Source organism: Eucyclogobius newberryi, unplaced genomic scaffold (genome assembly GCF_026437365.1).
Source record: "Eucyclogobius newberryi isolate DKJ021-1_F unplaced genomic scaffold, fEucNew1.0.hap1 SCAF_18, whole genome shotgun sequence".
NCBI lineage: Eukaryota > Metazoa > Chordata > Actinopteri > Gobiiformes > Gobiidae > Eucyclogobius > Eucyclogobius newberryi.
Genome location: NW_027315812.1, coordinates 13,142,553 through 13,156,212, shown reverse-complemented (window position 1 = coordinate 13,156,212; position 13,660 = coordinate 13,142,553). Strand labels below are relative to the sequence as shown.

At 39.4% G+C, this 13,660-nt stretch overlaps 1 protein-coding gene across 1 annotated transcript in view; it reads right to left on the bottom strand.

Moving 5' to 3' along the window:
- Positions 1-7,200: 7,200 nt before the first annotated feature.
- LOC140364441 (uncharacterized) overlaps positions 7,201-13,660 on the bottom strand; it is an 89,095-nt gene continuing 82,635 nt past the window's right edge. The window contains exons 6-9 of the mRNA XM_072450570.1: positions 13,379-13,523; positions 12,288-12,421; positions 11,486-11,685; positions 7,201-8,457 (exon numbers count right to left, since the gene is read on the bottom strand). Coding sequence (XP_072306671.1) covers positions 7,380-8,457; positions 11,486-11,685; positions 12,288-12,421; positions 13,379-13,523 — 1,557 coding nt within the window. The 3' untranslated portion in view covers positions 7,201-7,379. The remainder of the gene's footprint in view (positions 8,458-11,485; positions 11,686-12,287; positions 12,422-13,378; positions 13,524-13,660) is intronic.

Sequence of the window (13,660 nt, the reverse complement as noted above, 5' to 3'; positions counted from 1 at the left end):
AATTGCAAAATTATACCTTTTTCAATATATATCCCACCTCTGTCGTTAAAAAAATATAGATTTCTTCACATGACCATGATCTAAATGAATAAGCTGACTTTAAAAGCTCTTTAAAACCTCTCTTTGTGTTGTCTTCATTACATAATCGCAGCCATGGCAGTCGTGTTGCTGCTGCGATGCGAGGCTTGCGTGACCACAGACCATATGCAGTGCCTGCATATGTTTATGTATGATAATGTATGCATAGGAGACCCCTTCAGGACTTCCCTCAGCCCGCCTCTCACTGGGGGGATCGCTTGTTGTGTCTGTAATGCATTGTTTCATATATGGGCATGTGGCCTTTGGCGTGCGGTGAGACAGCGGTGGGTGTGACCAATTAGGCCAAACGGTGCGAGCGGAGGGCAGAGGGGTATGAGCGGTCACGCAACCTCGCATGGTACGGGATTATCGTGGTCTTCCCTCCGAGATACAGCTGTCGACAAGCATCAGCAGTCCTCCGGAGCACTTGACCCTGAGCCTTTGTCTGCCGGATCTGATTGGACGGGCTCGTCTTCTTCACGCCAACGATAACTGCTCTTTTATTGGACCCTCGTTTCACTCTGCCCTTTTGTAACTTTAAGTGCAAATGAGGTTAGATTGTACACAGATTGTTGTAAAGATTTGACTGAATATTGTGTGCGGCCTACTTTTCCCAAGTAAGACCATTTTGGCAAGGTTTATTTTTTACTTCCTGGTTGTAGAGGTAGTTCCACAACTGTTTCCTAGCGACCATACTGTAAAGAAGGGCCAAAATCAGTCATAGTTTGATAAATAATAATACCCGGTAACACCTTTATTTTGTTAAATGATTGTTCAACTTTCTCAGAAAAATTTTGGACTGATGTAAAACTAGAAATCATAATATTTGCTATTCAAAAGTTCTATCCCACCAAAACAAAGGATTTTTTTGAGAAATTGAGAAACTGTCATATGCACTTTAATTTCATTTATCGCATCCCATGTATTTCCCCAGTAACCTTTTCCCATAATTGGTTGCGTTTCAGTTTAGTGGTTGGGATTTTTTTAAGCCCCAAAAAAGCAAAAAATTCTAATTCAACTAAATGTTTTTATAATTTTGCCATTTTATAACGTTTCAGAAATATATTTTAAATTGAAATGTTGAATTTTTGGTCATTTGTTTCCACATTTCTATTCTGATTGACCTCCAGAAAGCTTTCAAACTCTTCTTTTATTAGATTTTTTATGTATTCTTTATGGGAAGGCAGTCACTGTTGCGCTCCAAATAGACCGTGTAAAATTGTGGTAAAGGTCAAGAGAGACAAGAAAACTCTGCTTATTATTCATTTTATTTATTTTATTTTCAAAAACACATCCTTCAGCAATCTTCTGCACTTCTTTAGATTATTTTCCTCAAACATCTTTTCATAAATTATGCAAAATTGATAAAGGTCAAAGTTCCTCCCCCATGCGATGCACACGTCACACAGTTTGCGTGCTGGGAATCGCGTGCAGTTGACAAATATTAAACATTTACCGTAACGTTTATTGCCCAATTGTCATCGCTAACAACAGTGAGACGGAGCTAACTTGTCCCTGGGGTGTGAAGCTACAGCGCTCGCTTGAGTTAGCTGCTACTCACATGTGAAGAAGACGTAATGTCTAATTCATGATCGGGCGCTCGACCTCTGCCAAACCAGTGCCCTTTCCATTGTTCTGGTTTGAGCTAAGAATGCACCGTTTAGAGGCAATTCATTAAAAAACTGGACTAATCATTTGTGCCATTGGCCTGAAGTCATGAAGCCAGAAGTGATGACCGTAGTCCATCGCGAAAAGGTCATAGTTCACATGTAGATAATGGGTACAAATGCTGATATTGTGTTGCTACTGCTATTATCTGTGCACATGCTACTCTCATATTGGCCAATAGTGGATGACTCCCTCCTTCCCTCACTCACTCGTGAAAAAAAAAAAAAAAAGATACCTGCCAGCCACTATTTTCCAGTCGAAAATCATGGCCTCGGATTTGGATGTGCTGATTTTCACCCCAGCCGCTTCACACTCTGCTGCAAACCGTTATTAGAGAATGTATGTTAGCTTGTAAGGGCTGCAGCAGGGAGCCTTCTAATAGATCACACTCTCTCAGACACTGTGTGTGTGTGCTTTGGCACTAACCAATTAGCCTCCATGTTGTCAGTACTTAGTAACAGATCTTCCAGGTACTTCCCTTGTCCACTGTCCGTTTAAATGTGCTGTTGCTCTGCAGACGTAAAGTGAAGGGGAAGTAGGATCTTAACGAGCTAAAGTCTTTACACAGAAGAGGAAGCAGGCGGTGCAGCTTATGAACAGGTGCCCATCCTAAACACTGGCAACGGTCCAACATGAGTCAGCGCTGGCATAATCTACACTTTACCTGCATTAAGTGGAAACAGCGGGGAGTCCTCAACTGCACATTTAAATTAAACCGATTAGCTGCATACACGTTTATATGTCTTCACCAACCTCTGCAATGCATGTGCTGCCTATAATGTAGCCTATTGATGAATTGTCAAGTCAAGTTCTGTTCAATTATATATACAAAAATGTAAATTTCCTGTGTATTTGTTTAGTATTAAACTGTAATCCAAGTGTGGAGAGACATTATATTATTCCATATGTGTGGGATCAGTCAAAGCACATGCAGTGGGTGGAGAGAATGTCAACACTAAAGAGAACTATGCGGCGCTTTGTAACATAGATTCAACAACCTAGAATACATTTCCCATTGCAAGAGAAACATAAATTGGCACATATATCCATTCCTACCTTGATATATTTTTGACATGTCTGATTTATTGTTCCCAATGGACTTATATATGATAAATTGTATGTATTTGTAGCTTTTGCATTGCTGTCGTTCCAGTCTTTTACACACCTTTTCTGACCCACTCGACACCTTCAATGACTCTAAACCTGAGCAATCCTATTACTCCCTCCAGCAGCAACACAACAAACACAACCTCCTGCAGCGGATTACAGACATGAGCAAGATCAGCCGATCAGAGTCAGGCTATAGAGCGCTCATTATTGACTCTACCACTTGGTTCTGTGGTTCCTTCAGTTCTCTATCTATCGTTCCTTCACTTAAAGCTTTAACGTGCCCCTTTAAGCCCTCCTCAGCGCTGGCCCGGTCCTGGCTGTAGTCCTGGTCTGAGACAGTGGAGTCCAGGTCGGGTTCCAGTCCGTGCGAAGGGGCTGTCATGCCAACTTCCCAGCACATTAATCATAGCGCGGTGATGTAGCTGTGATCGGCTGTATCCGGCTCTGCTCAAGCTTTATTATTAATACAAGCACAGATCTGACGGAGGAGGCCACACTTGGACCACGTGAAATATTGAAGAGTGGTTTGACAGAAGTGTCCAAACAGTCGCTCAGGGAAAATGGCAGCACGTGTGGGTTCGGTTGTTGAGGACTCCCGGCCCTTTCTGTGCGTGAGTTTCTCCCTCCACTGCTCCTGACGAGTTTCCCCAGCACATTAGTATAAATGTTTGGTAACACTTATTTTAGGGTACACATATTAACGTCTAACTAGATGCTAATTAACATACTAGTAAGTGGTAAATTAGTATCTTATTAGTACTTAATCTGCCCTTATGAATGTCTTATTCTGCATAACCTTATTCTGCTGCTAATTAGACATTTATTAACACTTTTCTATTAATAAAGTTCTGATAATTGTTCAATCAGTTAGAAAAATTAGACGTTTCGACTCTCATCCAAGAGTCATTGTCAATAAAAGAATTTAGGTCGAGAACTCCGATATTTATACTATTCTGTGGTAAGTCCAGCCCATTGGGAGGAGCCTTCCTGAAGAGGAAAGAGTTGTTTGTTTCAACAGAAACTTACCCTCTTGGTATCTACCAAGCCTATTCAACCCTTTAATGGGCTATTAGTCTCCCCTTTGTCTTTGTGAGACCCTGGCTCAACCACCCTGAGTACCTGATTAACATCTAAATGTCCTGGTCCTGGTCCTCTACCTTTCCAGGAGTTCAGAATCCCATTATAAATAACAGGAAGATTGAACCTTAGACCTCCATTTCTGTTTAAAGAAGGTCTTTCTTTTTTAACAAAAAATAGCTTCCTTGACTCCTCTTTCAAACCATCTTTTCTCCCTGCTTAAAATCTTCACCTCACTGTCTTCAAACAAGTGATTAGAGGCTTCAAGATGGAGATCAATTAATTAATTAATTAATTAATTTTTCTAACTGAGTCCAGATGACTACAACTGAAAGTTTTTTCTACAATGGAACACGCCTGGACGAATGAGGGATTACACCGACAAACTCCTTATAACTTCTAATTAATATGACGTTAAGAGATTGTTAAAAGATAGCTATGATAATATGGGTGTTGTTAAGAGCAAGTAGCATAAGAACTGTGGTTTTGACCTATTAACGGTTAATAACTATATCTTATTTTTATGTTACAAACACAGCCTAGTACTAATTTACCACTTGCTAGTATGTTAAATAGCATCTAGTTAGACGTTAATATGGGTACCCTAAAATAAAGTGTTACCAAATGTTTTTTTGTCATAATAACTTTCTATTTCTTCCCTGTTGGTGTGTTGAGGATGTTTGGCTCGCAACCAGAGGATCTTGTGTGCGGTTTCATAAAGGAAGTACAAGTATTACCGGTACTAGTATGTTGTGGAGGTTGCTGAATCAGAATGTTCCTTTGTGCAAAGCTTGTTCACGCTTAATAATAATAATAATTAAAGTGAATCAGACATCACACAGGCCACACAATGAGTTCAGCCAATTGTTTGCACTACAATAGGTTCAAGAACAACTTCAGTTTGAAATGGGGCTCATTTTTAGTCAGGCGTTTTGGGAACAAATAGGCCCTCGTGTGTGTTGATAGACATCTCATAATTGTAGGTGCTTTGATCATTTGTTGTACACTTCAGTGCTCAGACAATGACAGAGTGTTCTATGGTTGAAAATGGTTCAAAGGACAAGCTGGACAATGTTTCTGAAATTGTGACGTTTTGACTCCCAAAGGTCTTAAGGTCTAAGGATTTCAAATACTCCTGCTCTAAGGGAGGAGTTATACCTACACCTACTGAGCATAATAACATCTCCATGGAGGCCAGCAGGCAGTGGAGCCTCTACCAGAAGTTACATCGTGCACGTTTAAGTTGAAGTAAAAAGAGACAAAATGACACGGGTCTGTTCCATGTAAAGAAATGTTTTAATAGATAAGTCCATTTGCAAAAACACATACAAACATTGGAAGACACTGCTTATTTACACTGTGTTCGCTACCTTGCAGCTACCGCCTCCTTGAGACAAACATGAGTCCTTTTTTGAAAACAAATATATATATATATTTAAAAAAAAACAAGATAGCAAGAAGAAAGAAATGTATTTACCTCATCATAGTAACAGAAAGCCTTCAAACTGTAGTTGTTTTAAATTATACACTTTACAATAAATACAAATCAGCAAACATGATCCAAATGAACACACAAAGATATAAAGACAGTGAGTTGTGCGTGTCTGGGCCAAACTCCAACTGAGTAGTGCAATTTAGAATCTACAACTTCACCTTTACTGAGTCAATTTGGTATGTTTTATCCATTTGTGCAAAAATACTGATTGTGAACTATCAAAAGTATAATATAATTGGAAGGAGCAGGCATTAAGATGGCATGCCAAACCTGACTGTACATGGGATTTGATGTATCTTGCAAGTTAAATAGGTCAAAGGAGTGATTGAGTTATCCCTGGCCACACATGAAAAAGGGCCTGCAATTGAAATAGGTTTTGCACTACATTAATTACCATCAAGCATTTTATTTATATATATTTGAGTGCTGTGTCAACTTAGATCATAAATGTAACACTGTTGCATACTTTTACTACGTTTTCTCTTTAGTACAACGTATTTGTAGTTAGTTATCTTGCTAAATTTTCAATATGTGACTAGAAACATGTTTTTATTGTATGTAATGATTGTACATGAATGACGAAGGAGGAATAATGCTCTGAGGGATTGTCATTGGCCTTAAATTAACAACATGTATACAACTTTTTACAACTTCTTGGATGCAGTACTCATCGCTAGAGCAGGCCCTCCTATAGCTGTAGCTTTAGGTCTCCTCCTGTGTACATTGTCAAACGAGTATTTTTTACAACAAATTCTTCAAAGAGCCAGGTGTGCACAACACATTTAACAAAATAGAAATTGTGTTTCTAGACATCATTTGCCTCGTTGTCACTAAAATCCCCAAAAGTGCTTGGAAACAACTACAAAAACTACAAAACTAGTTCATATCCATAACAGGATTTATTTTGTATCATTTCAGATTGTCACTACACGAACACGAGAACCTGAGCCTTATTCTCTTCCTCCAAAGTGAAGAAGACGGACTTGATTGTCTTAGATAAAGCTGGTGTGACAACAACAACGACACGATAATGCATACATACACTCATCAGGCAAAACATTATGACCACGCCGGCCTAATACAGAGCCCCAAGTCAAAGAATCCAGGTCCAACAGGCAAATCAAACGAGTCAAAATGGTTAAATCAAGATTCATATTAAAAAAGTAATTTTAATTCATGTAGCAGTATTTATACAATGTGAAATACCTATGCTAAGATGTTCAAAAGTATTTCTTTCTACCATCACATTTTGCCCTTGTCAAACTATTTTTTTAAATAACTTTGAAAACAAATAGTGAAGTTATTTGTCTAACAGTGCGTCACAACAGTACAGCCTATTTTTCATGTTTTTACTTTTATTAAACAAGAAAAGTTTAAAGAATCGGGCCTGAATCTGTTCAATAGCTCACTTACAGTATGATGTCTTAAGGTGTAACATTTTAGGCAAAGTTTATTTGTAATTTACTCAATAATTGTGGTTATTCAGGTCACAATATTGTGAATATTAAAAAAATAAGAATCGAAAAAAGATTAGGAAGCAACAATGAGTAATTGTACATGTACTACATGTAAAGTACTTTTTTATCAGGATGTTTCTGTGACAATAGCATTATTTTTCATTAGTTTACGGTTTGATTTCATAAAGATCGACCTGTGAAAGAAAGCAAATCAAGGATTTCCCTGTGGTTTGGTCATAGTGCCGCGAAACATCTTAAAATCATGATGTTTCTTCAAAATGTTTAAAATATCTTTATTTGTAAGACATTGCTAGGCCTCATTTCCTCATTGCTCACTTATTCTGTCTTGTCCAATAAAGTTTATGGGCCTAAAAAACAAAACAAACAAAAAGACATGTCTAAAATTCACACGAACCATAATATTTTGCCTGATCACTGTATTTGTGTGTAAGAAGGTGTAGGTCTACTGCATCTGTGAACACGCCTGAGTAACTTTAGGGGATGTAGACGTACGGGGCGGACTTGTGTTGCCCCGTGCTCATCACACAAGGCATGTGATTCCTCTGCCCCGCCATCATGGACTGGTTGATCTCATTTTCGGACCAGGGGGGCGAATCCATGGGCTCCCGTTTGATGGAGTGAATCAACCCGTGCCCCTTGAACTCGTAGGCGTTGTGCTTGCTATTGTAGTCCATGTACTGCTTGTGATTGTCCTGAGAGGATTGGTACACGTGATTGTCCATGAGGTTGACGGATTGGTTGTTGCATAGCGAGTCGTTATAGGAGAGTCTATGCGGGCTGAAGTGGCTGTCGGACATTTCCTTGCTGCATTTCGCCAGGCGGTTGTTTACTGCATAGTTTTGGAAGTTGTTGTTGTTGTGGTTGTTGTAGGCCGGACTGATGCCCGCTTTCGACCGCTGACAAGGCGAATACTGCGGGTCGTAGTAGTCGGCTTCTGACTTGAGCTGGAGGTTGCTGTGGTCGTAAATCCCGCTGTTGTTGTTGTAGCGGCGGTCGTAGTTGTCGTACGGGCGGCCGTACACGTCACAGCCGTTTTCCGAATCCGAATCGTTCTCGACTTTGATCTCCGGCATCTCCGGCATCATGTGACCGTCGTAGCATTCGCCGTAGCCGTTTTCGCTTTTCACTAAGTCCACGCAGTAAGCGTCGGGATCGGACGGGATTTGGACGTTGCCGTACAGCTTGGACACGAAGACTTCGCCGCTGCGGTTGCCGTGGCAGCTGGGAGTGTAGCGGTATGGTTTTCCAAAATGGCCGCCTTTCAAGCGGTTTGGAGGGAGGTAGCCGACGCCTCCTCTGATCGGGCCGGAGGATCTCAAAGGCCACGCTCCTTTTTGGTGCCCCATGGAGGATTTGCAGTAGTTCAGAGGCTCTTCCTGGTTGTAGTATCCGTCGGGCCGGTATTTCAGGTTGTCCTTGGAGAGCGGGGTCCACGGGGTGTGCTGACCGCGCTGGTTTGCTCCCGGAGTGGGGCAGGGCAGGAGCAGCGGGTCAGAAATGTCGCCCATCCCGCCAGGGTATGAGTGTCTTCTGAGGGGCTCCCCGCGATCACTGGAAAACAGAAAATACAACAAATCAGCTCACGATCGCAATTCAGTTCTTTAACATTTTACTGATATTGGCAAAATGTGACTTGTTTTGCAATTTTGGAGATGTTCTGACCCCAAACCCAAATAACAATGTGATTAATGGAAATGTTTTGGTCACTTGAACCATGCTATTTCAAAGCTGATTCATAACATGTCCAGTTCTTAATTATTTCCTTGATGTGGGAACAAGTATTGGTTAAAAAAACTTTAGAGAATGGTTAATATGCATCAGAACAAAATATTATGTATTTCGAATGACCAACAGTTCTCAAAATGTTGCCCACAAATGTTATAACAGCTATTCACTAAAACTGTGCATGTCTCTTGATTATAAAGAACAGAACCAATAGAGACACAGAAAGGAAGGAAGCAACTCAAGAGGATTAACTGTTTTTATCTGAGCTTTTCTTTTATACACAAATAAACCACACAAACTGGGTTAAAGTTATCCCCATGTTGAGGAGTGATTCAGGGCTTAAATATCTTTGTTTGGTTCATTTTGGATCACAACTTCCAAAAGTGACTCATCCTTTCCAGGGCTTGCCCTATCTGGAAATTGTGAACAGATTTGGACAAATAACAAACTTAAGGTATGATTGGGATTTGAAATGTACATACAAACATGTTTTTCATCACATTTTCACCTTCATTGTAAATAGGCTTGTCAGAATAACACAAATGCCATACTAACATCATTGGGGTATTTACATTTTTACTTGTATCATCTAAACTAGATATCAAACTGTTTTATCAACTGAAGATTGAATTGAACAAGAACTCCTAGCTCAGGGTTTTATGTCAAAATCCAATTAATGAAAGGAAATTTGGGATTTTCATTCAGACTGAGAAACTGAGCCACTTGTTTGTTTTAGTTTTCAGTTAAAACAGTCGCTACATTGGCTGATAAAAAACATGAAAACGATATATTCAGTGCCACACGATTAAGCCAACATTGGTCAAGTAAGTGGATTACTCTTTTGTTGCGTTGATTGCCAAATGACGTAAGAATAAAGCGAATAAAATGAGATTCTGTCTGTAGTCATATACCGTAGCTAAAAATCAATCAGTAAAAGCTGTAAAAAGACTAACTGGTAAATTGACGTTTTGCACATAACTTAATTTGAACACTTGCAGTAAAACTTTAGGTAACATAAACAGGTAAACTCATTTTGAACTTTCAGGTAAACATCTCAGGTAAGTTCCCCTGCCGTGATAAGCTGTTAATGAGGGTCTGCTGAACTCTTGGCCTCACTGAGCCTCTTAAGGTTCTTAATGAAGCCACGGCTTTGGATCTAATCTTAATTGGACACAGGTAACGGACTAGTGCTGTTACTGGTTTGCAGTTGGCGAATAAGTGACAGAAAAGGTTTTGCCTGGACATAGGACATCATGAGTCATGAGTCTAGTTGTCTTCTCTCAAAAAAAATGTACGTTTGTTTGAAATAATGTTAGTATTCTATAATATATGATGCTAAAATAAAGTGTACATTATAACTAACCCAAAAAAAACGTTAGTACTTAATTCAGGTAAACATTTTCTTGTGACAGCCCTTTGGAAACGTATTGAATATAAACACAATGTTGACTGGATTGGTTGTCAGTGTAACATGTGAAAAATAAGTCAAACACATTTCTAAAAAGCTATTTCCTTCTGACGTTTGAATTATATATTTCACACTAACACCTTTGCGATGCATATTTAGTTTATATCACAGCCTGTGACATTGTACTTCTCACTCAAAATTGGCCTTTACGAGCTTTGCCCTTTCCTTGTAGTAGTGTTATGTTTCCAGAGGTAATACAAAGGTGTTAAATGCTTCAGTTTAAATCAGCCTCCACAGCTTTACTATCGCTGGGACCCATGCTGTCAACTCTTTTGCCAAGAAAAGCCAATTAAAACGATCTGTGGACTTACGCCTACGACAGTGCGAAGAAAAAGTTACAACAAACAAGGAGACTGTAGTTGCTATTTCAAAGCTCCATTTATCGCTATTAGACATCTTATGGAGTCTGCAAAGTTACATATTTCTTTACTCAAGTGTACTGGCCTCTAGTTCACCATAACAAACTTTGAAGTGTAACATATTGCTACAGAAAATGTCACAATCATTGTTAATATTGAAACGATGTCATGTCACTGACACATTAACACCAGATGATGAGCTGCAATGAATAAAATGCACAATGAGACACTTATGTAGTTAGTTAGTGTCCGTAATGAGTCGGAGAAGTTACTTTTTTCACTCTCTACAGCTCAAATCTCATCATACCACAAAAAAGTGCATAGAGAATGTACAGAAAATTTATATTGGGCCACAAAAATAATGTTATTTTATCCTACATTGAATGATACATTGATATAGTCATTGTTTACATATTCAAAGACCATTTACCTGCTTTTAATCCTATGATATCCAGACAAGAGACATAAAATTTCATTCAGATTCTACTTACAAACCTACTGTATTCAGCTTTCCTCCTAAATAAATTCCCTAAATACCTTTCATATTGCTTTACCGGGCTCAAAGACTGCTAACTGCTTTAACATTTAAATAATCAATCTCAAGAGGGTTCAGTGACATTTTAAGTCTCTCCCCTATAACTAAGTGTGCATTCACACTTGCACATTCAAAAACTAAACCCAAAACTAAACCAGGAGTAAACAAGGACTAGAACAAGGTCTACATCAGGACTAAAATGGGCTCAATTTATAGACCAAATAACGGCAAGTGTGAACGCACCCTGAGCAAACTGTACCACCTATTGGTTTAGGTTTTAAGGTTAAGTTAAGGTACACATTATTGACCTTGTTGGGAAACTTGTCCTCTGCATTTAACCTGCATCGTTCAATACCACTGGGGAAACCAGTCATGAGCAGAACCTATGTCTGGACTAGACGATTTTAACTATTGAGCATGATTTTTGGTAGTGTAAAATGATTAAAAGTGTCAAAAGTAGTTGTATATGGGATTCGTTTTGTGATTTCCTACCCATTCTCCAGTGCAGAGAAGCCTCCTCCCTTGGTCTTGCCCCGCAGCAACATGCTCTTCATCTTCATCTCGGTGATGGAGGGCAGCAGCAGAGGCACCGCGACGCAGAACAGAGCGAGCTGAGGAGGAAGCAGAGCCCCGGACCCAGACTTCTTCTTCTGTCCGTGGAGGAACTTCAGACGGCCCTGGAACTGCATGGTCTGGGGAGAGAGGAGACAACACGAATCAAACAGATGCTGCAGAAACGTAACAACAAGTCGCGTAGTAATTTACTAATCGCATAGAGTGCTTTGTGTGTCAGGTGTCTTGGATGGGACACACAATTTCCTTTAAAATAAGCCTAGTTAAAATATGAAAAGAGGTGTTTCCTTTTGTTGAGTTGGCAAATTTGAGAGGTATATGGGTTATATATTTAGATGAACAAATGAGAAAAAACAATGACAAAGACGTTGGTGCATACGACAAGGAATAGTGCATAAATCACATAAAACTAGCAACATCAAACAGACTAAAAGTGAAATATACTGCTGCAAAAAGAAGCAATCATCAGTTGTTAAAGTTCTACAAAAAATGTGTGTGTAAATATTAAATTATATTAAATTCAAGGCTCCATGTCTCCAGCCACAGAATCCACACACGAAAACAATAACTTTTTATAAGTCGATGGTAAAAAATATAAATAGTCTGCTTTCATTTGAACTTTGCAACATCAAAGCCATCATAACGTTTTAATAAGTCGGCCTTTTGATTAAGGGGGACGCAGTAAAACTAGCTTATATAAGGCTAAGATTGAACTGCTCACCAAAAAGCCAGAGGTGCTGTCCAAAAGGCATCGGACTCTGGCTATGAAACATCTGTTGAGGAAAGGGGTCATATCTGCAGGTATTCCTCCCGCCTCTGGAGAGTGGAACAGGCTGCTCACAATGTACTCCTCACCTGGAACTACGCAGGAAAAAAAAAGGGATTTAATTTCGAGAGCCATAACACGCCAGACTGATTTTACAATACCATTACAAAATAAAACGTTTCATGGGGAGAAGAAACAGACAAGGAGTGGACGTTTAATAATCTGGGTAGTAAAATGAATATGTATTTCTGATCCAGAAGATTATAAACGCACAAAAGGCTAGTCTGTTCTGTTCTCCTCATACGTCATTTCAAGAAAAAGCACATAAAAAACGGAAATAAAAGCACTATTGCGTTGGTGTTTACAAGCTGGTATATAATTAAAGGTGCAATAAGTCACTTTTCTGGTTGATGATCCACCCCAAGCTTGTCTTTATGGAGATGTTATGCCTAAAAACACCCAAATAACAATAATAATAATCAATGCTAAACTCAGGAACACGCATATGACAAAACTTCAACCAGAAAAGATACACAGTGCACCTTTAAGTAAAACATTATTAACCCGGGCTGTTAGTAACTACGTAAATGCACAGTATGTAACTTTTTAACTTTACATTTTGGATAGTTTTATTGCACAAAAAGAGTATAAACATAAACAATATCCGGGCTTGTATCTCTACAAAATATACTTTCCAACTTGTTTCCACGGACATTTTGTTTCTTTTGCTATTATATTCCACAACATGGCATAAAACGTTTCTATCTCATTGGAGAATGTTCCGAAATCTGGTTGTAACTTTCAATTTCCATAGAATTATACAGGTGACTTACCCCTATCCCTTAATTAAGAATTTACTAAGACTGACTCATTCTAGATAAACTACTTGTTCATTACAAATTAAGTCTTTGTTGATGCTTTATCAAGGCTAATTAATGTGTTATTGTGCTTTTAAAACTCCTCTTATCTGCGTTTGTACTTGTCATGCTCAGGTGTTTTGTCTCAGGGGTATTCACGTAGGACCCCAGGGGGAGGGAGTTACCCACCGGTCGTGGTTGGCATCGGGTTGTCCTGGTTGGCCTGCGCCCCCTGGTGGCCTGGAGGACACATGGCCCAGTGCAGCTGGCGTCTGAACTCCTGCCTGTCGTCGATGTGGATGTAGTCGAACACATTCTGGTGCATCACGTCAGTCTATGGGAGAAAAGCAAACAGGAGGTGTTATTTATGTTTTTGATTGATCGCTTTGAATTGATTATGAGTTCATTAATTCAGTCAAGGAAGATAAAGAATACTGTCAAGGCAAGCAATGCAGCATAATGCAAAAACCA